Below are 27890 nucleotides of genomic sequence, written 5' to 3'. Positions count from 1 at the left end.
ACCCAGATCACATATGACCCCCACACCCCCCAATCTTAAGCCCCTACACTGGCTCCCAGTGAGTAAAAGAATAAAATTTAAGGCCGTGGTTATTTTCTTCAAATCCATCCTTGGCACGGGCGACGCCTTCCTTACAAAACGAGTTAGCTGATATGTACCTACCAGAACACTCAGATCGTCCTCGCCGACCAGGCCTGCATTCCCAAAACACAGCTGGTATGCAGAGGCAGAGGTCCTTCGGCTTCCTAGGAGCACACGCCTGGAACAAACTGCCAGCAGCTCTTAGAGCATCAACAGTTCTCTCCCACTTCAAAAAACAGCTGACAACATGGCTATTTAAGAACTAAGCCCCTAGTAGGGCAGGCTCATGTGAACGGTTAGCGCCGGGACACTCCAGACGGAGTAGCTGTGCGCTTTATACATACTGGTCATTCATTCATTCATTAGCTGTGACAATGGCTGCTGCAAAACTACAAGTTGAGCTGTTTATTTGGGACACACGACTCAGGGGTTCTAGAGCCTGCAGCCTGCTTTTAAATGGTGAGGTCTGTGACTGTACTACTCCATAGCAAGAGACTATTTTGGAAGCCAGTAAAAATGTCACAATGCTTGCAAATACCCAGTCCCCTATTTGCTTGCTAGGGCAACCGCCAGTGTGTGTGGTGCACTGTTACACAAGATGGACAACATCTGTGCCATAACAGTTATGCAGCTCCCCAGCAGATTTGGGAACACAGGTGAGCTTGACCACTGACATAATCCCCTGTGGTATGCTATAAGGCCACTCCGGGATTCTCATGGGACCCTGCCATAATTTGGCGTTTTCACCTTTTCAACTACCCTTCAATCTGCCAGGGTAGTGCAGCACAGCTTCCTGTAGTTACACTTCTACAAAAGCCACTCCTCTGGCAGCCCCAATCTATAACCAAACTATAACCACCACCTCATAAAGTAAGACAACAGAAATGTACTTGAGTATCCATCCGGGAAACAAAGATCCAGGGACACAGGTCATTGCTAAAGCAAGACCCTTTCCATCAGTAAGGCAATTGATGGAAGTCATCCAAGTCTGGCATTCTTCTATAAGTCAAGATGCTTGTGAAAGACCTCTGACCCCGGTCTGAGTCCTGCTCTCTCCCCAGCAGCTCCACCGTGCGTGCCTCGCAGCTGACTCCCTTGGCCTCCACCTGGTAGGTGTTCAAGGCCGCTGTTGTCCGCTCCGGTGATATGGCTGTTCCAGCCTGGTCAGTGCCCCTGTAGTGCCTTGTTACCCTATTGTTGCTTAGTGTGCCCATCGTTTTCACTGTATTAATTGTTGCTTAGCTTGCCCCTCGTTGTTCATTGTATTCATTCTGTTGTTTAGTTGGCCCCTCGTTTCCATCGTATATCATTGTATTTAATCTGCTGCTCAGTCTACCCCTCGTCTTTCGTTTTACTTAATTCATTGCTAGTTGCCTTGTTTTGCCTTGTACTTTATTGTTGTATTGTGCCCTGCACCAGTTTTGCCTTCCTGCTCTTCCCCGCCGCTGCTGCCCCTGTGGCCTCTCCCCCCTGCCGATTCCTGTTCCCGCCTCCCAGCTGCACGTCCCTCACCCTTCCCTACTTAACGGCGGCCGCAGTACGGTCGCGCCGCTGGCGCGCCGAAGGCAAGCCCGTCTGCGCCCGACCGTGACCAGCGCCAAGGACCCTGGATCTCTGACCTTCCACCGCTACGACTCAGCTGCCCTCCTCGCACTCAACCCCGGAAGGAACAGCAACTGCCAGCTGTCCAAGCCGAACACCACCCTCGGCCAGTTCTCCTGCCGCCAACACGGCTGACGCCCTGAGGTGCATCCTCCTCAACTTACAATCCCTGCACCGACACACCGCAGGGATCTGGAACCTCCTGGACACCCTCTCACGAGACGTCGCTTTCTTTACCGAAACCTGGACCAACGCCGCCTCCGGCCCCGACATCGCCATCGCCATCCATGACGGATACAAGATCCAGAGGAAGGACTGCCCCAACTACCCATGAGGAGGACTCGCCATCACACACAAAAACTCAATTCGCCTCTCTACCTCGAGTGACACCTTCCCTGCCGCCAAACACCTTCACTTCCAGGTCCAGACCAGCCCTAGAACCACACTTTGCGGCACCCTCGCCTACAGACCCCCCGGCCCCTGCGCACCATTCGCCACCACGACCACCGACCTCATTACACCCCACACCATCGCCTCCATGGACTAGGTACTCATCGGAGACCTGAACTTCCATCTCAACCACCCCAGTGAACCCAACACCACCACCCTCCTGGACAACCTCGTCAACTTCGGACTGAAACAGCTCGTCACCACGCCTACCCACAAGCAGGACACACTCTCAAACCCATCTACGCAGGAGGAAACAACATCCACTTCAGCCACACCACGCAACCCTCACTGACTGACCACCACCGAGTACAGTTCCTCGTCAACAAACCTAAGCGGCTGAAACCTGCTCCGCACCTTCTGCAAAGACACTGGATCAAAGTCACGGAGGATCAACTCAACTCCACCCTCAACCACAACACCCCCACCAGCGTTATAGACACCAACCTCACAGCCAGAGAACTGCACAATGGATCTTTAACTGCGCAGACAAGCTTGCACCCTTACGCAACTCCGACAGACAGCGCCCCAGGAAGGCCACCTGGTTCAACACCGAACTCCAAGAAGCTAGACGCACCTGCTGACGTCTCGAAAAGAACCGGAGAAACAGCAAAACATCTGAGGACCACACCACCTACAAGAATGCCATGACAGAATACCACCAACGCATCATAACCACCAAAAGGACCTTCATCCACAACTAAATCCTCGCCAACTCCAGCAACTCTAAGGAACTCTTCAGCGTCATCCAGGAACTCACCAAGCCCCCCAGCGAAACCATGGACATCACCCCATCCCAGGACCTCTGCAACAAGCTTGGATCTTTCTTTCATCTGAAAATCTATAGCTTCAACGACAAGACACCGGACTCCACAACCACTCCTGCCGCCGACAACGCCAGCCAGCCCACCATCTCCTCCTGGACTCTGGTCAAAACCGATGAAACCGCCTCGACCATACAAAGCATCCACTTGGGCCCCCACAGATGCCTGTCCACTGCACATCTATCAAAGAGCTGCCACCGCCATCATACCAGAACTACATTGCACCATCAACGCCACCTTGAAGACCGGCACTTTCCCCAATGACTGGAAAAATGCAGAAGTCAGACCCCCTGCTCAAGAAGCCCTCAGCAGATCCCACGGGCCTCAAAAACTATCGTCCCATCTCTCTTCTCCCCTTCGCAGCAAAAGTTGCTGAGAAGACCGTCAATGCACAACTAACAAGGATCATCGAAAACAACTCCATCCTTGACCCCTCCCAATCCGGATTCCGCAGCAACCACAGCACCGATACCGCCTTAGTCGCTGCCACGGACGACATCCGCACCCTCCTCGACCAAGGACACACCGCGGCCCTGGTCCTACTCGACCTCTCAGCAGCTTTCGACACCATCTCCCACCCCATACTCGCCGCAAGACTCCACCACGCTGGCATACAAGGAACTGCCCTCGACTGGATCCGTTCATTCCTCACCGGAAGAGCCCAAAGAATAAGACTGCCACCCTTCTTCTCTGAACCCACGGAAATCAACTGCGGAGTACCCCAGGGATCTTCGCTCAGTTCAACCCTCTTCAACATCTACATGGCCCCCCCTTGCCACCATCGTCAGACAGCACAGCCTCAGTATAGTGTCCTACGCAGACGACCCCCAGCTCATCCTCTCTCTCACCAAGGACCCCACCACCACCAGACTCAACTTCCAGGAAGGAATGCAGGACGTTGCATTCTGGATGAGCAACAGCTGCCTGAAGCTCAACTCCGAGAAAACAGAAGTCCTCATCCTCGGAACCTCCCTGTCACCATGGGACAACAGCTGGTGGCCCATCGCCAGCCCACTGACCCCTCCCAAGGACCACACCCGGAACCTCGGCATCATGCTTGATCCTCCCTCTTCATGAATAGACAGGTCAGTGCAGTCGCCTCCAGCTTCTTCAACACCTTCTGCATCCTCCGAAAGACCAGCAAATGGATCCCCTGCCCCACAACAAGGAAGACAGTCACCCACGCACTCATAACCAGCAGACTGGACTTTGGAAATGCCCTCTACGCCAGGATCAATAAGTGTCTACTCCGCAAGCTCCAGACAATACAGAACACCGCAGCCCGACCCGTCCTCGGCATCCCCCAACACGGACACATCACCAAACTCATACGGAACCTCTACTGGATCCCCATCGAGAAGAGACACTTTCAAGATACTCTCCCACGCCTACAAATGCCTCCAAAACACCGAACCCCAATAACTCAACAAGAGAATCTCCTTCCACGTACCCAAAAGAAACCTCAGATCTGCCAACCTCACCCTCACCGAACCACCGCGCATACGCAGAGCCAGAACAGGAGGAATTGCCTTCTCTTACATCGCGGCCAAAACCTGGAATGAGCTCCCAATCAATATCAGGCGCACCCTTCCCCTCGCGTCTTCAGAAAGTCAATAAAGACCTGGCTGTTAGACTGAAGGGAGCTGCTCACCCCCCCCCCCACCCCACCCCCCCCCCCCCTTCACCACTCGCGCCTAGAGACCCTCACGGGTGAGTAGTGCGCTTACAATTCCCTGATTGATTGATTGAAAGATAAACCTTACCAGTAAGTTCCAGTTGCAAATAAAGAGAAATTCAACAAATTCAACAAGGTAAGGGGCAAGTGATGCATTTTTCCTTAAGGACTGTGGCAAGAAAGACTGATGAGGAGTAAATAGAAATTCCATGTTAGATAATAGAACACAAGTAAAATAAAAACAAATGCTATGCACAATGTAATTCAGTCATCCTTAACTTACTTGTCTCTTCCTGGTCTCAGTTTGACCTGAAATAATGCAAACACTGGCCTGTGGTCAGACGTCTTTAACAACGAGCATGAGGCATATTTAAGTAAGCTGATGTCATCTTTCTGACGGCTCCTGTATATAATCCGATCCTGAAAATGTAAATAAAATATTAAACTAAGCGCTCACTTGAAATTATTATAGCACTGTTATTTAAGAAACATTATTTGGCAAAAGGAGACACTGTATCACCTACTACAAATTTCTGCAGCTGTTAATCCACTTTACCCCAAGAATAACAATATGTTTCCTTTATGTACAGTACACTCCAATATGTGTGCATATGCAAGTCCTGGCCATTCCTTTCTGTTTTCTGGCTGAGCAATCAGGAGTTAGCAGAAAGTTGTTGATAATGGGAACTGCCCTAAGGACTAAAGATAAAAGAATTATAATATTAACTTTATCGTACTCTTACACCCTACCAGTAGAAAAGTACCCCTTTTTTCATGGTTACCCCCGCCCCCTACTTTTTGCATGACATCTGATGCAACCTGACTTGATGTGCCCTGGGTCCTTGCCAATTAGGTCCCAGGGCCTGTGTTCTTTCCCAAGACTGTACCTTTGTAACCACAAATGGCACATCCCTGGCCACAGGTAAGCCCCTTGTAAAAGGTACCATGGGTAGAAAGAGCACTGTGACCAACCAAGGAAAGCCTCTAAGGGCTGCAGAACATATTGTGCCACCCTTAGAGGCCCTGCAACTTAACCCACACACACTGCCACTGCAGGCTGCATGTTATGATGCCGAGAAAAGTGAAGAGTCGACATGGCACACATCCCTGTGCCATGGCTGCAAGCCACTGCCTGAAGTCACCCCTCTAGCAGGGTGCACTATCCCTAAGGTAAGAATATCAGAAGGCATGCGCCCTGCACCCCTACAGTGTCTAAGTCCATTCTTAACACTGTAAGAGCAGTTAAGCCATAAAGAGCATATGGTCTGGGAGTTGGTCACTACAAACTCCACAGCTCCATAATGGCTTTACTAACATCTGAATAGTTTTGTAGCAAACTTCTCAGCACATTAAACCCACACTGATGGTAGTGTGGGATTTAATGTAAAATGCACTCAGAGGGCATCTTAGAGATGCCCCCTGAAAATCGACCAGCCCTGGCCTGAACGGTGCCCGCCATTTTCCACCACCAGACAGGTTTCTGGACGCCTGGGTAGAGAACCTCCGCTCTCTGGGTCCAGAAACAAAATCCTGGGCAGAGGTGTCATGCCTCCTTCCCCAGGATGGGCTGGGCCCACGAAAGGGGAAACTTCAAAGGCCTGCTGCCTTTGGACGCTGTTGCTGTCTTTTGCTGCCCCCAGCAACTGCCTCCCACTTTGGGTGGCAGATTCAGCCAGAAATTCAAACTCGGAATAGAGGTGTGCCCACCTATGCCAACCCCACCCCTCATGTGGGGGAAGCTAGGTGAAGCACACATCTCAGTTTCCTCCAACTTGAAGATGAGGGGACTCGGTCAATCCTAAAGAGGCTCACGCCCGCTCCCACTGGAGGTGACATAATAGGGGGCTGTACCCACCCGAAGGAAGGGACCTATTGGTCCCGACCTGTACACCCCTTTAACGCCCCTAAATCTAGTATTTAGGGGCGACCCTGAACCTTGCCTCCTCAGACTTGAGGATGAAAGAATAAGGATCGAAGAGACGTGCTGACCCAGGAAGGGGAAGAGGACACCCACTGCCTTGGCTACAACCCTACCGACCTGTCCCGTCTACGACTTGCCTACAGCAAGAACCCCGGAGAGTCCAGCAGCCAGCAACCCCCAGAGCCAGGAGCACCTGCCCTGCAACTTCCCACAGACTCTGTCTGCCATGAGTACCAGGCGGTGCGGGGTCTCCGAGGCACAATGGACTTCTGGCAGACGCTGCCACTTTTCCTGATTGGACGAGTGGCTCTACTTAAGATGGTGGCACTCCCTCGGCTGCTGTATTACTTTAGGACGCTGCCAATCTGGGTTCCGGCGTCGACATTCAAACGGCTCCAGCAGATGATCACGGGGTTCTTATGGAATTCGGGCCGGCGTCGAGTAGCCCTGCACAAGCTGATGAGGCCGCGGGGGGAGGGTGGTCTGGCGGTACCCGATCTGGAGACTTATTATTTGGCTGCTCAATTGCAGTGGCTGACCCAGGCTGTGGCCCGAGAGTTCCGGGGAATTGGCGAGGGTGCGGGAGGGCGGATACCGGCCTCAATTCTGGCAAAGATAATCCTGCAGCAGCCGCTTCGAGTGGGGGATTTGCCTGCTGAAGTGCAGACTTTTCGGCGGTGTTGGTCTAGTAGTCAGCAGAGAGCGCGGGTCGTTCGTCCCTATGCGCCCGAGATACCGCTCTTGATGTGTGAGCAGCTCCCGCACGGGGGCGACTGGGCGGCGTTATCGGGGTGGAGCGACGCGGGGCTGACGACGATAGATGACTTATACGAAGATGGTGTGCTCCTGCCGTACGACTCAGTCCGTGGGCGTTATGAGCTGCCGTGCGGAGATTACTTGCTTCACACGGCTCTGGTGTCGGCCATTCAACGTCGGTGGCGGACCGGTTTATCGGAGCCACAGACCTCCGCATCTTGCCAATATGTGGTTTTAGCGGCGGGCACACTAAAGGCGGTTACATGTTTATATGGGCGGATGACGATGGAGCGACTGACCCCCCTTGACAGGTTAAAGCAGCACTGGGAGGAGGATATTGAAAGGGAAATTCCTGATAAGGTGTGGGCTGAGTTGCTAGAGCGTCCTTGGAAATGCTCTAGGAATGCTCGTTTTCAGCAGATTCAATTTTTTATTTTGCACCGGGCTTATCTCACCCCAACCAAGATCCAGAGTTATTTTCATACTCTCACGGCGCTCTGCCCTCGCTGTCGGGCGGAGGGTGCCGACCTCTGCCACATGCTGTGGGGTTGCCCCCAGATTAGGGAGTACTGGCGGGAGGTGTGGACATTGCTGTGCACTATCAATCACGGACAGGGAGATAGATTTTGGCATCAGCCCGAGCTTAATACACTGGTTCCCCCACACCTCCCGGAATAAACTGACTAGCAAATTTATTGATCTGGGGCTGGTGTTAGCTAAGCGGGAAATAACAGCTAACTGGAAGTTGCAGCGGGGACCACGTTTGCAGAAGTGGAGGGCGGAATTTACTCGATGGGCGGACTGCGAGGCGGTCCTTCGAACGCAGTCGGCTGCCCGGGTGCATAGTGATAGGGCGATGGAGTCGGCCCGAGCTTGGGGTGTGCTGGTGGATCTGCTGAAGGTGGCTGACCCTACTGTGGATGAGGCCTCTGAGGCGGAGGTCGGGCAGGTACCGGCCTCTCCTGCATCTGCTTAGGGCAGAGAGTAGCGATTGGGACATAGCACAACTGGGGGGTCGGCGGGCCTGGATTGGGAAGGTCAGGGATATAGAGTTCTCAACTTTAATGTATCATCAGGTATCCTGTCAAGCAGTCATGCCGGAGGGGGGGGTGGTTGTAGGGGGGGGCGGTTGGGGGAAGGGTCATAGTAGGGGGTGGTTGTTTGAAGTTTGAACTTTGTTTGGCTGCTCCAATTTCACGGGGGTACTATCTGTGTGGGGACCCCGCGCCCTGCGAGTCTATACTATGCCTACGGGGGGCCGCCAGGGGGCGGGCCTCTAAGGATTATCCTGCAGGGTGACTGGGGGGAGCAACGATTTACCCGTGTACTGTGGATAGTCGTTGCTTGTATTGTTTTCGGAGTGTTTAAATGCCAATAAAAATATTCAACAAAAAAAAAAAAATGAGTACCAGATTTGCTCAACCAAAGACTCACCTCCAGAATCCGGATTCCGTCGACTCCACGATTCTGCACCACTCTGCACCCGACGACTACGGCCCGAGTTCGAGTGGCCGAACACCCCAAGGAGGTCTCCCCAGGTATCCTGACCTGGGATCTGATGATCCCTGACCTCCCTCAACACTCCTGACGACGCCTGTAGCCTCAACCTGAAGAGTCCCCCTGACCGCGACCGGAGCTGGTAAGAAAACCCAACGCCAGAAGACACCCCTGCACCCAACGCCCAATGCCCTTGGGTGGCCCAACCGAGGGTGTCCAGGCATCCCCCAGGATCCCAACTTACCTCTCCAGCTGGTAGCCGCCTTCAGGAAGTCTCCCTGTCCGAGCCTGCAGCATCATTCCGAAACCAAAGCTCTCCATTGGAAAGCACAAGGTCCCCGACGCACGTTTTGCACACTGCACCCGGCTGCCCGAGTACCGCTGGTGGTGCGGCTCCTGTGGTGGTCGTTGGCCCCTGCAGTGCTGACCTTAACCCCAGGAGCTTGGCTCCTACAACCGAGTGGCCTGCTCGTCAGCTGCCCCTAAGCTAAGGCCCCCTAAGCCACATTAGCTAACATTGGGCCCCTGCACTCTGGTGGTGCAACTTGAGTGCCCATCTACACCTTGGGGAACCTTGGTCCTAACCCCCAAAGCTCACATTCATGAGTGGAGTACTTACCTTCAAAACTGATAACCATTTTCCTCCCATAGGAACCCATGTTATAAGATTGTGGGCCTACAAATGTTCTAAGTGTGGAACTGTTAATTAATGGGGAAAAGTGAACTCAATTGTAAAGTATAAAAAGGCGTACTTCCTAAGGTGTGGTATCTAGGCATACCAACCCTAGTACTCAAAGTTATCCAAAGTAACTCAAAAGTAATCTGAAAATGCTTACTGTATGATCCAAACTGCATTTAAAAATGATACAAACCTCACTGAAAACGAACACACAGATTCATGCCCGTCGACGCTATGGGAAGTGTATAAAACGGTGCTAAGAGGACAGGCCATATTCCTAGAGACAGAACACAAACGGGACAAACGGCAACATATCGAGACTCTGGAACAAGAGGTATCCCAGGCGGAGACAGAGCACGCATCAGACACTAGTGAGACCACGACGCAAAAGATGCACTTAGCTCAACAGGAATACAGGGCATATGCATGGGAGGAGGCGAAATCTAAGATTTCAAACACCCAAAACAATGTATACGAGATGGGAGATAAAGCTAGGAAACTCCTAGCATGGCTTGACAAGAAGGAGAAAGCTGACAGATGGGTGGCATAGCTCCGGCTGGAGACTGGCGCACTCACAGCGGACCCGCAACAAATAGTCGAGGCATTAGCGGTACATTTTCAGCAGGTATACACACCCCAGGCCACAGCCATGGTAGCCGAAAACGTAGTTTTCCTAAAAGACATACAGATGCCAGCATTGGGGCCTGAAGAGGCCCAAGATCTGTAGGCTGATCTGACAAGTGATTAACTTATGCTAGCAGTAGGGACATTACACACGAGGCCCAATGGGCTACCAGTAGAACTCTACAAAAGAGCAGTAACACAGCTTATGCCACACATGCTCAATATGTTTAAAGACAGTCTGGACAAAGGGGAACTGCCCAGGGATCAACGCCTAGCGATGATGGTCGCGATACAAAACCAGGCAAACCACCAGAAGATTGCGTGTCGTATAGACCGATCTCACTAAAACGCAGAAGCTGAAATACTGGCCAAAGCACTAGCCAAGCGGCTCCAGCCACATCTCACGACCTTAATCCACCCGGATCAATCCGGCTTCATGCCGAACCGTAACACAGCGCTCAACCTATGTAGATTGCATAGTGTCATGGCACGCAAGATACGATCGAGGAAGACGCGGTTATCCTGCTTTGGATGCCTGTATGGCATTTGACCTGGTTGAATGGCCTTTCCTCTTCGCGGTTCTTCTCCACATGGGATTTGGTCCAAAAGTTTGCGTGTGGGTGGAGCTACTATACGTGAAACCCCTAGCGCAGGTGGGGGTTAATGGCCGCATCTCGGCAGACTTCCCTCTAGGCAGAGGGACGAGGCAGGGTTGCCCTCTATCTCCGCTACTCTTCGCGCTGGTACTGGAGCTATTGGCGGCGCAGATCCGGCAAGACCGGATTATTCGTGGACTGAAATGGGTGGTAGGTTTGGAAGACCATATTTCGCTCTACGCGGATGACATACTCCTTTACCTGGCGTCCCCCGCACGCTCCATAAACAGTCTACTAGATATATGTGCGGCATATGGGCCGGTCTCCGGCTACACGATAAATTGGGCAGTCACTCATTTATGTACTCAACGGTCCTTCACAAAGTCTTCTACGTCACTGCAATATACACATTATGACTGAGGGATTCAATTATCTAGGTATATATACACATTACGCATAGCCAAAAATGCTTCATCGCAGAAAACCTCACACAGCCCCTGACACGACTCCACAACGATGTCAAACATTGGTGCTTACTACAGCTGACACTGCTTGGGAGAGCAGTCCTTTTTAAGATGATGGCGCTTCCTAAGTTCCTATACGCCCTTCAAAACACGCCATTCCCAGTTGCCCCCACATACTTCACAGCAATAAATGCGGAAATAACCAATCTGCTGTGGAACGGTAAGACGAGTCGGATAGCCATGCACATACTCATGAGGGGATGGTATGATGGTGGAATTGCCCTCCCCAATATAAAGCAGTATTACTGGGCGTCACAACTCATGGTCATAAACCAATGGCTTCATGTGCCGCAGGAGGAGCCAGCATTCCGCATGGACAGACACCTCCTTAATAAAGAAGGGATTCTGGGGACACTATATAATAAATCGCAACGACCGACACTCACGGGCCCCGACGGCACATACGGTCCGCATATGGTTTGGCGCACAGCGCGCGATGGGGTGGGAGGGGGTGATAACACAGGCTACGCTATTATGGGACACCCGACGCATAGGTAAACTGAGAAATACAAAGGGATTCAGACAGTGGGATCTGATAGGTATTGCAAGGTCGGGGATAGCTGGAAAAAAGGCGAGGTTATTCCATTTGCCCAATTGCAGACAACATATGGTTTGGCATAGACAGAGACCTTTCGATACATGCAGATCAGACATGCGCTCCTGGGAGCACTCCCGCAGGGCACACAGCTACCAGAGGCTTCACCTCTGGAAGACAGACTCATAACAGACCATCTGAGTAAGAAAGCCATCTCTCGGATTTCCCGGAAAAAAATAAACTATCAGCCAGATCCCATGATAGCCCTTAAGGAACGATGGGAGCGAGAACTGGGAACACTGGACGAGACGGACTGGCAGGAGGCGCTGGCATCTCCCAGGGAGGTAGCGATCCCCTCAAAACTAAGACTAGTGCAACTGAAAGTTCTGCACTGAACATATTACACACGGATGCTTCTACATAAACTGGGCACTACCGACACACCGCTTTGCCTGAGACAGTGTGGCCTGCCTGGGACGTTTCTGCACACCATTTGGGAATGCCCTAAAATCACGTTCTATTGGGAGGCGGTCATGAAAACAATTTCACAGGTCACGGGGGTAGAAGTTCTGCCTGAACCAAAAAGATGCCTAATCAATGTCTGGGAACCAACAGACCTTAACCACGCCACTCAGGACTAGGTAACACTTGGCATGGCAATGGCGAAGCAGTATATAGCTCGTAACTGGGGATCCAGATAGAGTCCTACCCAGCAAAATTGGTATCGTGGCATGGACAATGTTATGGTAACAGAGAAAGTAGTTTATGTACATAGGGAATTCCCCAAAAATGGTCCAGGGTGAGGGGTAAATGGAACACCTTCCGTGGAAATATATGTGAGCCCCCACAAGAGGAAACACTATCAGATGACAGTGACTAATGGAGACTAAAGTAGAAATACTACGTGTTATAAGACAAACCCACACAACCGTATACCTAGAATATACACGGACAATCACTATGGATAAATATGAGAGAATAAGAAACTATAAATGTGAATGTAACATTTATATATGCTGCCTGTCGAGATATAACCATGTACCGATTGAAGATTACTGTAAAAAAAAAAAAGTTAAAAAAAGAAAATGATACAAACCTGTAACAATTGTAATTTCAAGAATAACTGCATTACCTTGAACAGTCTTGCATTGTGAAAGTATATATTACTCACCTGTGCCCAGTCATGCTTGGTTCCAAAATAAAACAAAAGTATATCTTTTTTATACTTACTTCATTGGTATGGAGTGTATCAGTCCTTGATTGAGTACAATAAATACTGAACACATCCTCTGGATAAGCCTAAGTGCTCGCCCACACTACCACAAAGAGAGCTGTTAGTACTCACCTAATTTATCCTCGGCTATACCTCAGGTGACTCCTTGGGCTCTGTGCACACTATGCCTTACTTTGGTATATTATATACAGAGCCACCTTCCTACACTAACTCTTTCTTATTTTTACTTTTCTGGTAGAGTCTAAAGCTAATGAGAATGTGAGGGGGCATGGCCAAGCTCTGCCGGCATCCCCGGTAATCCTAACCACTTCTGAGCTCCTACATGACCATCCTTATGATATAGTCCCAAAGAGTATTGCTGACCATAGCGGGAAGCCAATTGCTGCAGCGGAAGAGACCCAAAAGCCATATTTACAGCCACGGCGCCTGTGGCGAACCCTCCGAGGCCCAGTGGGGATTTCCTGGGGCCTGCTGCTGAGATGCTGTCGAATGGACCCGATTGAAGAGGAGCCGTGGAGCGGTGCCGTTCTACCAGGGGCTGGGACGCTGGGTTGTTGTGACAGTGCCCTATCGGAGCGCCGCCGAGGGAGAGGTAGCGGGGGCAGTGCCCTGCGGTGGTTGAGGGCTGCTGGTGTGCAGGCGGTGGGGCGATGGGAGGCTGGGACTGCGGAGGGACCATTGCAGAGAGGGGAGAGCCGCAGGATTTGTCAGCAGTGGAGGAACGCTGCTGCCCTACTGAAGATTGCCGAGCAAGGAGATGAGGTCGGCCCGTATTATCCCCAAAGGCCCGTGGTGACAAGGACCGCGGGTGAGCCTGAGGAACTGGCCGATCTGGCCCTAATGGGCCATCTACGTCACTCTAGCACTGCTCCTAGCTGCTGGCCACCGCTGCGCCCTCCTCTACGTGCACTGGCTAGGACCGGGGCCACTGCTGTGCTCAAAGATCATGCTGGGCCTGTTGCAACGTGGACGGGCGTAGCCTTGATAGAGTGCATCCACCCGACTGCGAGATCCGGCTGGGCTGTTATGCTACCCCTGGCCCCGTGACATCTCCTTTGATTACTGTACCTGTGCCACAATTACTCAAGCGTTGGTGTGCACACTGATGGACACCCCCCTCAGCAATTCGGACACACACACCCTGGACTACTGGCCTACCTGGGATCATTACTCTGCCATTTTGCCTCATGCTCGATGGTGCAGCCCGACAGTACGGCATAGACTAGTGATAAATAACTATTAGTGGCAGACAGGCAGAGAGATCACTGCCCAGGGTATTGACGAACCTACCCCCCTGGGAAAGGTGATAGCGGGGAATCAGACTTGTAGAATGTAGGGGGGACCCCACCTTGGTCGCACCGGCTGGTGACTAGGATACTGGTGGAGCTGCAAAAACTGTCTTACAACATACCGCCCCCCCCCACCCCCCCAACTGGGCTCAGACTATGGCGTGCAGAGACCCCAAACAATGCCACCTGAACTTCGATAAAACCAAAGCCTCAAGTGCCACACTGACTCCCACAATGGCGGAAGGAGGGGGGAGCCCAAGGCCTCTATGGTGTAGTCAACTGGAACTGATGGGCTTATGGCTGAGTTGCGTTCAGGATTCCGAGCACTGGAGGGCTGTTTCAACGTCCTAGACAAGAGACTGGATGCAATGGGCGAACGTATAGACCGCCATGAGCACGGACTGGACGCTGCTGAGGGAGGGATATCAGATCTGGAGGATGGGTGACACAAGCCAAGAGGAAGATGGAGCGCCTAGAAAAAAGTCTTGAAAACAATGGCTCTAAAAAACAAAGATTTGGAAGCCAGGGGCAGACGGAATAATATCTGAATTCTTGGACTTCCCGAGACTACAAACACTGGTTGGCTGGACCAGTTCGTGGAGAACCTGCTGGTGGACTTCTTCGGAAGAGAATACTTCACATCTACATTCATGGTGGAGAGGGCTCACCGCTCTTTAGGACTAAGGCCTAACCCCGGATGCCGGCCGATACCGATCATTGCCCAACTACTGAACTTCAGGGACCAGGAGAAAGCCATGCGCCTGGTGCGAGAAAAGGGACTGCTCAACTAGCAGGACTCCACAATGAGCCTTTTCCCCGACATCAAGGCAATGGTCGGGTAGACCTGATGGAAATACACGAGAATTAAGGTTACGCTCCGGAACCTGGGCCTACACCAGGCGCGCAAAACCCATTGGGCTCACCGGGCTGTCGTGTGTGACAGCCCGGCTGAGACAGCCTCGCGGGCTGGCGTCCGTCTAATTGCAGCCGCACCAGAGTACTTCACGGGTCTTTAAAAGACCATTTACTCGTTAATGAGGCTTTTGTTGTGTTTTCACCCCTTCTTACAGCCATTCTGCCTATGGCTGGAAGACTTAGCCCCCCCCCGAAATCTTTTTCAGCCCCCCCCCCCCCGAAATTTGGCTCTAGTTGTCTGCCTGGCCTACACTACGGAATGATATACCTCGCCCGGCTCCGGGTGGACGTGAATGGCAAATCACGCATCTTTGACAAACCCACAGAGGTGCAGGAATTCTGCTGGTAGTATTCTGTGGAACATCCTCCGCCGGGGCATGGATCACCAGGGGGCACACCACCGGCTACTCACTCTGATGCTAATGTGAACCTCGTCTCGACAACATAATGGGCTGCACGGCAGAGGGAACAAAACAGGTCTGATGCCTGGATAATAGGAGTACTGTGCAGGAATCAGGAAGATACTACGGTATGCAGTACTGGACTCAGGATGTGGTGAAACATGATGCTTCTCCTTAGAGCACAACTCCGTCACACTGAGGGGGCACTGCACAGTGTTGCCACCCCTGGGTGTAGTTACACACAGAGCCAGGCTGGGCATGTTTGATTTGTTATGAATGAAAATGATTCTTTTCCTTCTATTGGGGGGGGGGATGGGGGAGGGGTGTTGTCCTCAGAATATGGAATCTGGGGATGGGAGGGGTGTAGGGGAATGGGTAGCTGTCCTACGTTGGGACTTTTTGCAATTACACTAATATTACTGGAGTAGAGTCTTAAGCCACAACTGCAACTACATCTGTCACACCACTTGCTACACCATGAAGAGGAGGAGCGATAACACAAACCCATTTGCAGACATCACACTGGCAACCTGGAATATTTGGGGGCTTAATAACCAACGTAAAGGCAAACAGGTGTTGCGTTACCTGGAGTGCCACCAAGTATGCATAGTATTCCTACAGGAGACACACTTACCCCCTAAGACACTGCACACGTTTCCTTCACTACGGGGCCACTACTCCTTCTCTTATTATAGTTAATATGCCGGAGGGGTCTCCATACTGATTCATAAACGATTACCCTACCTGCTGCTGGAGCTCCGCACCGATGCTAAAGGACGGTACTTACTAGTATTAAGACAGCCCTAGGCCACTGTGTTTTCCTAGTGAATATATACTCTCCAAAAACAGATAGCCTGGAATTCTATATTCATCTACAGACACAAATGGCCAAGCTTGAGGCAGACTACATTTGCATTGGAGGGGACCTTAACATATTACTTGAGCCCGATTTAGAGAGCACTGCACGAGCCCCCTCTATGAAGCCCAGAGCGAGACGAGCACTGCAGGAGCTCTGCGATATGTTCACCTTGGTGGATGCCTGGCGCCAGCGTAACCCCCTCCAAACTGCATTCACATACTACTGAGCACAGTACATCACAGGGACCAGTCTGGATTACTGGCTGCTAAACCCCTGCTCTCCTTCCATGGCTATCCTCCATAGCACACCTCCTGCGTACGTTATCGGATCACTCCCCTGTAATACTTAAGCTGCGTGTCCCTAGAGCTCAGGGGCTCGATAGGCCGTGGAAATTCTCGGGTATGGCCATACAGGATGCAGTGTTCCGCGTGGAACTCCAAACCGCCATAGTGGAATACTCCGACATTAATAAGGGAACTGTAAAATCATGGGGTACACTTTGGGAAGCATTTAAGGTGTACACCAGAGGAGTCTGTATCTCCAAACACACAGGGATTCTATGAGACCTTCGTAACACCTTTGCCCAGATTGAGGATAAACTGACTGTCTTGGGCTGCAAGAAACGCAGCCACCAGATACCAAACTATCTTCAGATACACGCAGCTCTGCTTGCTGATTTTCAAGAAGCCGCTGAGAGGGAGGCTTGAGCCCTGGGGAAATATGCAGCAGATAAGAGGATATGGAGAGGGGGAGGGACCTGGACGCACACTGGCTAAACTGCTACACCCCCCTCATGGGCAATCCTATATCTCCGCTATTAGGGTTCCTGACTGCACACTTATCACTGACACCGTCGGTATCCAGTATGTAGTACTTGCATATTACACCGATCTTTATACCTCCAAGGTATCCCCAGATGCTGGACCCAATACTTCGAGGAGATGGTGTGGCTCTCTAAGGCACACCAACAGTTTCTAGCCGAGGACATCTGCTGTACTCCCCGGCACTTCTGCTAGCTGCCAACCCCTGGGTGCCCATTACACAGGAAGCTAGGTCCAATTAATCTTATCTAGGTACTACTTCAGCAGACTGAGCCAAGATATGTACAATTGTATGCACTGTTACTGCATAAATGCCAATAAAATATGTTTAAAAAAATAAAATAAAATCTAGGTTCTCCTTCAGAACGTTTGGGGACCTTTTTCCAGAAGGACATATATTTTTGCATACTGAAGAAGTGTACTTCCAAAACGCCCCCCTGATGGACAATTTCGTCCTGAGAAGACTACAAGGAGCGATCAGGGCTCAGATGCCAACGTACCCATTAGAACCAGAAGAGTTTGCGCCATTGACCATGCTTATAACTGACACAAGTGGAGATAATCTCATCTCTAAACTATATCATGCAAGCCTAGCATTACTTCCCACCCATGATAACAACGTACGGCCGCATGGAAGTGGGATCCCACTGACACAAATTACTACACTTTAAATTTCTCTGGCTTGCGTATGCCAGCCCTGCTAAACTACATTGGCTTGACCACAACCGCCCAGCTGACTGTCCCAGATGTCATGCGCCCAGGGCAGACTTTGCTCATATGACCTGGACATGCAATAAAATAGCATTGTACTGGCAAGACATATTCACGACCATATCCCATATGACACAACTCACTATTGAGCCCTCTCCACTGCTGGCACTCTTGAGCTATGTTCAGACTATCCCCAAATCATCACACAGATACGTAGCAATTTCACTGCTCCTGGCAAAAAAAGGGAACTCGTAATACACTGGGGCAGTAAGCACCCGCCAACAAACGCATATGAATCAACAGCCTGATCCACTACAACACCAATAGAGAGTTATACGCAGCTCTACAACCCCTTACTTATAGACTGCAAGATATCTGGCAGCCACTACGCTCCTATCTTCTCACGCTAGACCCTGCCCCGGATGGGCAAACAAGGCAGGAGCCACCACCCCCAGAGACTGGAACAACATAATGGGATGTCATCGCTCAATACGTTTCCCTAGAATCCCTGAACTTACTGTAGATTGTATATACCACCCTGTGAAATGTGTGATACACAGACATATTCATAGTCTTTGTGTTTATGTATATGACATTGGCTTGTGGACATGACTCCTTTTTTTGAAAATCGAAAAAAAGTATATAAAAAAAAGAAGGAGAAGGTGAGGAGGGGAAAGGTGGCATCCGGGACCATAGGCTAGACTAAGAGATTGGCAAGAACTTCCAGCCCAAAGTTTACAACGATCCCAGAAGAAGCTCAAGGGCTAAGTGGCAGCAAAATGAATGTGTGGTAGCTCAGATAGCGCCCAAACATAGATTTCACGCAGGTACCTGCCTGGAGAATGTAACAGATATTTCAAATGCCCTGATGAAGCACTAGTGTTGTGTAGTTACCTCGAATCCCCAGGACCTTCGCATTTTGGATGACCTAAACTGAGAGCTTGGTGTCCCACCCGCTTCCGGACACCCCCACAGGATATGTCAGTCGTTAGACCAGCTAGCTCAACAGTGCCACTACCACCCCCCTGTATCTTACAGTGGTATAGGTAGTTTCTGGCAACCACTGAACATGACAAGCCTGATTCCTCAGGGATAGTGGAAAACACTACAATACTTTTCGCTCAGTCACTCGTGCTCACTTATTCTCAGAAAATATGCAGGATGGTGATTAGGACATTTCAATAAGTGTTTATTGGTCCAGCATCAGTCTTGTGTAAAACATATTTGATGCGACAATCAGGAGACATCGTGTGAACATGTATGGGGATGCTTATGAAAAACAAATCCTCCCACCCACACTCCGGGAAGCCATGATAATAGCCCTCTTAAAACCAGATAAAGACCCTGAAATTTGTGAGTCCTACCGCCCACTGTCCCTAATAAATACGGACACTAACATATTGGCTAAACTTATTGGCAAACGTCTCCAGCCACTCATGGCTAATATTGGATTGCCGGATCAATCGGGTTTATACCCCATCGCTCCACAGCACATAATATACGAACCCTCTTTGCATTATCTCACCAACTCAACCCATACCTCAAAGCGGCGGCGGTTTTTATTAGACGCCACCTAGGCATTTGATTCGGTCGAATGGCCATATCTTTTTACAGTATTACACAAACTGGTTATGCTCCCGATACTACTGCAATGGATCAAAATATTATATATGGAACCCGTGGCACAAATCAAGGTAACTCAGTATGTATCTAATACAATACACATTAAACGGGCACTAGACAGGGGTGTCCTCTCTCTCCTCTTTATTGTTCACCATCGCACTAGAACCACTAGCTTACAAGATTAGACAGCTTCACAAGACCACAGCCTTGCAATTCCTACAGTGCCCTATAAATATCTCTTTTATACGCAGATGACATGGTCCTCTATGTTCATGAACCCCACGTAAATCTATCACCCCTCTTACGGGAATACATTAAATTTGGTAGACAGTCAGGACTCCAAATAAACTGGAGTAAATCCACCATTATTCCCTTAACAGATATTACGACACCGCACCCAGTAGAATTCCCAATGGAGTGGCAACTGGACCCCGTTAAATACCTCGGAATTTGGTATCACAAAGACCCTGCATGGTTATACGAGCAAATTATGGCACTGCCATTAGTTAACTAGAAGAAAGAAATGAAAGATAGATACATATGCCATCATCTCTGGCAGACAGAATAGCTATAGTAAAAATGGTCATACTTCCCAAGTTCCTATATCTCTTCAATAACATCCCCATTACCCCACCAAAATCTTTGTTTCAGAGCTTGAAAGCATGCGTAACCTGCCTTAGTTGGGCCGGTAAGCAAGCACGCGTTGAATTGCTTGCGTCGACGTTGCCTTACTTAAGGTACCTGATTTCCTGCTCTATTATTTATGTGCGCAAGCGCAATACGCGCATTACTGGTACCACCCAGTGCGATACCTGCCTCATATGGCAGTAGAAGATGGGGACGCTCACCCAATCTCGCTTCAATACATCTTACCACACCCCCGCACACATGTACGGAGGCATGAAATAAACACCATTCGCACTACGAATTTGTCCTGGCAGAGAATGGGGAAATTAGCGCATAAACTGCCACTTTATGCACCAGCACTGCCTCTGCCACAACATCTAGCCTTGTCAGTAACTTGGGAAAAAGTGAGTATGACATTGCTGCAACAAGTTGGGATAGATGTGATGGGAGACTTATATAACGACGGAGTCTTTATAGAACCAGCTGATCTTAATTACATTAGCAATCAAACTCTCCTATTTAAATTTGCTTATCATAGATTGAGGGGAGCAATTCAAGATTTTTATCCGACTTTTCCTGCAGAACCGGAAATACTCTACAAATGATCATAACTACTCCACATAATATCCATTTAGTGACCAAACTATATGCGTTATTGCAGATTGATATAGCAGGAACTACACAGAAGGTGCAAGAGAGATGGTCAGATGTTCTAGATGAGCCCCTTGACGAGGAATGGGCCACTTGCTGTGCACTAACAGACATGCTTACCCCAAACGGTAGCTCTCCATCAAAAATACCATACACCAGTCAAGTTAAAGAAATGTGGGCTCTGCCCTGATGCATGTTGAAGAAGATCTAAGGCCGATAATGCCGATTTTATACATTTAGCGTGGCACTGCCCACAGATTAGAGAATACTGGGAAAACCTAAACGGAATTCTGAGTGCTGTTTTGAAAACCAAGGTAGATTGTACAATCTGTGTATGTTTACTGGGTCTTGTGACACATTTAAGATCAATCTAGCGTAAATTCTGTGTAGTAGCTCTTTTATTGGCAAAAAGACGGATATCTATGTATTGGAATGGCAAGAAATACCCCACATGTAAACAATGGTTGCATGGCATGATATATTGTATGGACACACAACAAACTTATGAGGAATAACTTCCAACAAGATCCAAACCCAGAGACTACTGGATGCCATTAACGGCGTATTTACAAACACATTCTATTGAGGTACTAACTACCAGTGTGTAAAGTGTAGTACTTTGATTGTATATAAAAATGGAACTGTACGTTGTGTTGTGCTATGCACATTTGAAATGGATACAAATTGTAAGGATAGAGAGTGCCTTTGCTAGCCTGTTTGTTTTCTTTTATTGTACGATTTGTCTGTTCATAAAAATTTAATAAAAAATGTTTTTATTTAAAGATTCTCATTGGCGTTTTGCATTTCTTGCCACTATTTCTACATACATGTTTTAAAAAAATCATAACTCCAGTTACCCTTATTGCATTTTTGCCATTTGGGTGCCATTTTGTTAACTACAATTTATTCCAGTTTCCTAGTTTAGTTTAGGATTGTTATTGTTTTGCATTTTGATTTTATTACTTTTTAGGTATTGCATAAATACTTTATACATTGCCTGACGTTAAGCCTGTCTCCTCTGGTCCATAGCTACCAGGGAGTTCAGCTCAGGTTCATTTAGTGACTTTGAGGTATCACCCTGACAAAAATTGTGATTATTCCTTAAAGTGGATAGTCACTCATCCCAAATACTAATCAGATTTCTTACAGTTCATAATGTCACTCTTGCACAGTTTCCTGGGTATCTGCTTCCCATCCATAGTCTGAGGAGTCAATGGTAACCAACAGCCGCAGACGGAGCCGGTGAATGCATATTTTGTGAGGAAGAGGCTCCAGCCAGAATGAAAAGACTCTTGTGCTTTGAAATACTTGAAGGATCCTATTGGAAGAACTGAACTGTATTAAAACGGAAGTGATTTCCTTTAATAAAGAATGATGATTAAAGTATTTGTAACCTATGGTCTAATTTCCATATAATATGAATCCAACAGAAACTAGTGATTAGCTTCTTACAATGCACACAAATGTGTGATTCTTGGCAAATTGCTTCATCTTTCTGAACCTCACTTCTCTTATATGCCACAAAATGGAACTTTACTAATTTCAGTCGTAAGCACTAGATTGCAAACTGTCCATTAGCATTTGTAGCATGTGTATTTACCATCTGAATTCCCTTGTTTTGAGAGTACATTCCCAGAAAGAAAAACAAGGTCATGATTCTCAAATGAATATAAACTAGATAGAAGTGACTAAATGAAATACTTGAAGGATTTAATAAGAGATGTTTCCTGAGGAAGAGAGGGTTTCTGCCACAACAAAAGCACTGCTTCAACTTCAAAAACTGAAAAGCCTTTTCTGGCTGAAAGAGACTCAATGGCACCACTTGTACGATGATTTGACATTACCAGACTTTTACTGATGAAGGGCCTCATCTATTTAGAGATTGAACAAGTTTTTCCTGGGAATCCAGCTTTGGGCTCAAAGACAAACTAAAGAACAAGTTACTTACCTTCGGTAACAATGTATCTGCAAGAGACATCTGTTAGTTATAGATTCCTTACCTTAGAATTACCCCCAGGCATTAGATTGGATCCTGAGAATTTTTCTCTTTGCAGTACCCCTGCGCATCCTGGTCGCCGAGAGGATGTTGCGATGTCTTCTTAGACGCCGCACCTGCGCGCTGACGTCAGTTCTGACACGGCTTTCCACGCCAGAAGCGCAGAGCCATGCAAGACATTGACACATGGCGACAAGGAAGTCAGTCTTCAGAGTAAGGAGTCTGATAGGGCAGTTATGAAGAGGCTCGAAGGGAGCACACATGAGATACGTCAAAACAAGATTCAAGTCCCACTGGGGCATTATGAACGGAGAAGGAAAGAGATGAGTAATGCCCTTTACAAATCTATTTACAATAAGGGACTTGAAAAGAAAAGGCTGAGGAAATGGTTGAGGTCCCTGAGGTGTAAGATAGGACGCAGGCCCTTGTCCTTCTTGGGTGCCAGAAAATAGTGGGAGTAGCAACCACGATTTACTTCTGGCACAGGGACCCCTTTGATAGCCCCCTTGGCCAAGAGAGCTGCAAATCCATGGCGGAGAAGGGCCAAGTGATCCTCCGACATGTGATAAAAGGAAGGTGGCATGTAGGGAGGGGTAGTCTCGAAAGGGAGGAAGTAGCCCCTTCGGACTATCTGCAAAACCCACCTGTCCGACATGATGGTTTGCCAGTGGGGGATGTGATGGCGAATCCTGCTGCCCACTGGCCTCTGGTGGCCCTGAAATGTCAGCCTTGAAGGGTATGGAGGCTGCTCCAGTGAGGGTTATGGGTGGACTGGCCCGCCCGCTGGCCCCCAGACCTGTGACGCTGGGTCCCACGTCCACGGTCATGCACAGGCTTGGCAGTTTACGTGAACCGGTGGCTAGACTGAGCCCCCCTTCCGTAGCCACGAAAGGGGCGAAAAGCAGACTGCGTGGGGCAAGAGGTCACCACGAGGCCAAAGGATCTGGCCGTAGCCCTAGAATCCTTGAAGCGCTCAAGCGCAGCGTCTGCCTTATCACCAAAAAGGTGACGCCATCACAGGGGATGTCCAGTAAGGTAGACTGGACAGCCCTAGAAAAACCAGATGTCCTCAACCAGGTGTAGCACCTAAGGGCTACAGACGTAGAAACCGTTCTGCCCAGTGAGTCGGCAGCATCAAGCCCATATCTGATGGTGAATTTGGCTGCATCCCTACCCTCTGCCACTGCACGGGTGAGAACGGCCTGGGCCTCCTCCAGGCATTTGTGTATTTTGTATACACAAAGGCCCCAAACCTCACTGTATTTTCACGGGAAGTCACAGGCTTTATAGACTGCATCCTTGGCATCCTTGCACCAGTCCATGTTTGTGGACCAGTCCACCACTAATATCACTGCCTCTGAACCCCATAGTTTACAGTGTTCTTCTTGGCCATTATTAGGGCGCATTACAGAATAGCAACAGGTATTGTGGTATTGTTTGTTTGTCCCATAGTCCCAGTATTACCACACAGGCATCCAGTTGTAGCACTGTCTGCGTGACAGTTCTCAAATTACATTGTATAGTGCCCCAAATAGTATGAAGCATTGTTCCTGGGATACCCATAGGCATCAGTCATCTTTTATCTTCACCGTTTGTACCAGTCTGATTCTAGCGTAATATGCTCTGTGTAGAATTTTTAGTTGCACAAACCGAAACCCTGAGCTCATCACCAGCTCCATTTGGTAGCTATACACCTCTACCTAGTCCGTATTATCTATATCCCCCAGGTCTTGTTCCCATCACTCTCCAAGTTTTGCTAAGAGTAGATCATAGATGTTGAGAATTGTGCAGTAAACCTGTGATATCGCAGGTCGGTGCAGGGGTCATCAGCAATCTTAATTTTAGAGGGAACCACTCTTCCACATTAGTAGGTTGTCATTTATTATGACCAGCTGCGATGCCCAGTAATACAGCCGTACCTCCTCATAAGGACTAGATGTAAGAGTTTTGAGTGCTATTCTAGTCAGCCCCCCATCCCACAGGAGTGTTCCGGTAATTGAATCTACCCGCGCAAAGAAACTGTCCTGTATTTGAAACTGTGTGATCCGTGAAACGTACAGGTATTAAGGGAGAATAATCATTTTGTAGAGAGCTGCCTGTCCCATTATTGACATTAGATCTTCCTGCAATGTTCAACATCAGACTGGTATTCAGCCAGATGTTTATCCAAGCTTTGACTCCTCAAATCTGACCGGTCTCTGGTGGCATAAATGTCAAGGTACCGGAACCCACTGCGTGTCCACTGTATCGGTCTCAGACAGGTTCCAGTCTGTGAGGGAAAATCCCTCTGAATTCTGATAGTTTATATTCACACCTGAATATGTCCCAAATATGTGCAATATGTCAAGTATTCTGGGAATTGATCGCTTTGGATCCAACATATAGAGACGGATGTTGTCAGCAAACAGGTAGGTAAGATCCTCCCAGTTTGGGTCCCATCTCAGTCCCATTACCTGTGCGTCACATCGGATCCAGCACGGCAAAGGTTAAATTGCTAAAGCAAACAATGAAGAGAAGAGGAAACAGCGTTGCGTAGTACCTGGCCCAATGAGAAAGGTGGCAACAGTGTACAGTTCACCCTTACTCTGTAGATAGGGTCTTTATATAGCAAGTGAACCCAGGACAGCAATTCTGGGCCAAAGCCCATTCTGGAGGAACACCATCAGATAATGCCATCTAAGTGAATCATAGGCTTTTTCCGCATCCAATGAAAGTATTACTGCATGTTCTCTTAACCCTGAGGCTCTGTAAAAAACACTATACAAGCGGTGCAGGTTCAGTCTGTTCGATCTATGAAGCATGAATCACGATTGGTTTGGGCCTATGAACTGGTAGACGACTTTGGACAGTCGAGTGGCCTATATTTGGCAAGAATCTTCGTTTCGATATTCAAAAGGGAGATAAGTCAGTAGGCTGCACAATTCTCCACTGACTTCCCACTTTGTGTATCAGAAAAATATTGGCTGTGCGGACATCTTCCAGGAGTGTCTCCTCCTTTCGAGCCTGGTAAAACATCCGTGTGAGGGGCTCACAGAGGTGTCGACCGATGCTTCTGATAAACTCTGGAAGCAGGCCATTTGTGCCAAGAGACTTTCCACTTTAGTTTTTTGATGGCTTCCGTTACCTCCAATGGTTCAATCTTTTTCCCAGGTTTTTCCCCATCTTTAAGGGCATGGTGGGGATTGGTAGATCCTTCACAAATTGTGTCAGTTGGTCAGCGGTCTAGTTGCCCCAGGCAAGAAAGAGTTTGGTTAGGTGGCCTGCAAAGGCATCAGAAAGGTCTGTGGCAGTATGAGCCCTATTGCCTCGGGCAGTACGCACACCCCACACCCATAATTGCCCACCTCCCTATAGGCCAGGAGTTCCTGTTTGTTATTTCTATGACTTTAGCGGGGGAAAGGAGGACGAGGAGTTTTATCGTTCTATGCAGTGTAACAAGCATTAAAGAGGAACTTTAATAATGGGACTATGACCAGTCCTCAGAACAGGGAAGCAGGTGGGATCAGTGAGGGGTCGGTAGGTAGAGTATCCATGTGAAAGACCATTAGAGAAGGTAAGTAACTTGTTCTTGTGATGGACCCTTCTACCAGAAAATTCCTAACCTATTTAATCAACACCCAAGCAGTATCTCCCTGGACATGGTATAGAGGAGATGGTCAAAACAAAATGACCTGTCGAACAGATGTTCGAAACAGCCATCCCTGTAGACTTAAGAACTAGGCAATAAAGCTTGTTGAGTGCTTGCACCGAAGAAAATGCTGCAGCTCGACAGATGTCAAGGACCAGAACACTCCTGGATAGCAGCAAAGAGGCACTGAAAAAACTGCCTTTATCCTGATGCCAGCAGGCGGCTCCTTTTGGAAAAGAGTAACACAATACAATCTATATGGAAAACATCCTTTTCTGAATTGCACTTCCCTTCTTAGTACAGGAACAGCCGGTACAAACTCATCTGGTATTCCCAGCTCCGAACCACATAAAAGTTGAGAACTCTGGAGGATCTAAGCAGTGGAGCCTCTCCTTCTCCTACACGGGACGATTAGATGGATAGAAAGTTGGGAGTGTGATCTATTGCCCCAAGTGAAATGAGGCGGCCACCTTCATGAGGAATGCAGCCTTTGTCCTGAGAACCAGCTATCCTCTAAGAAATAACTAAAGGTAGGATGAACACACAAAGCCTGCAGTTAGTTAACTCGCTGAGGTGATAGCAGTCAGAAACACGGTCTTACTAGTCAAAAGCAGATGTAATAATTGTTGTAAACTGAATACAACACATTTGACAAACCACTTTCTTGATGAACAAGACTTTGAATGAATGGTTATTGAAAAACATCCGGTGGATCGTTCCACTTCAAATATTACCAGCCAGCTTCAAAGAGAGAGAACAAAGATGGGTGTGTAGACCTAATACATATATTTGGTTTGAATGCTTGGATCCCATGGTGCCAAATAAATCACCAGGAAGAACACTAATGTGACCTGGATGCTTCTGGGACCTAAAGACAGGGACTCCTAGTGGCATAGACATCTGACAGGAGTGTTTTGTTTACTGCACAAAAAAGGTTAGTTATGCTACTGTGGATCCTTCGTAGAACAATCCATTAAACAACATTTGCCTCGTCTGTACATTCAAGTCTTCATTTACTTTCACAAAACAGTATCAGGGTTCTTATTTGTTATATGAACTTTATAGTGCTTGCACGTTATAGTCCTTATATCTGTGTAAGGATATCTTGTTATGCATTCTGTTTGACACAAGGGTTAATTCGAACATCTTTACATTTCTATACTCTGATTTTTGACAATGACACACCTCTTATCAGAGTATTTTGAATGGGTCTCTGGTAAAGGGGACAGCATATAGGGAATTGCTGCGGATCTTTGGTTACATTTCACAGCAAGGTCTTCCATTATTGTGTTGAGACCCCATTATTCCAAGCAGTGTTTGTTACAGAAGGAGATGGAGCATCTAGCCAAAGCTCTGTATACAGGGGAGGTCTGT

The 27890-nt window shown here is 48.7% G+C and overlaps 1 protein-coding gene across 5 annotated transcripts in view; it reads right to left on the bottom strand.

Annotated features, from left to right (window-relative positions):
• INPP5E (inositol polyphosphate-5-phosphatase E) overlaps positions 1-27890 on the bottom strand; it is a 303275-nt gene that overhangs the window by 28430 nt on the left and 246955 nt on the right. For all 5 annotated transcript variants that reach the window (XM_085613085.1, XM_085613094.1, XM_085613065.1 and 2 more), the window contains exon 10: positions 4913-5049. In XM_085613085.1, coding sequence (XP_085469211.1) covers positions 4913-5049 — 137 coding nt within the window. The remainder of the gene's footprint in view (positions 1-4912; positions 5050-27890) is intronic.

This window comes from Triturus cristatus, chromosome 1_2, assembly GCF_964204655.1.
Source record: "Triturus cristatus chromosome 1_2, aTriCri1.1, whole genome shotgun sequence".
Taxonomy (NCBI): Eukaryota; Metazoa; Chordata; class Amphibia; order Caudata; family Salamandridae; genus Triturus; species Triturus cristatus.
This window is presented reverse-complemented; position numbering and strand designations above follow the sequence as displayed.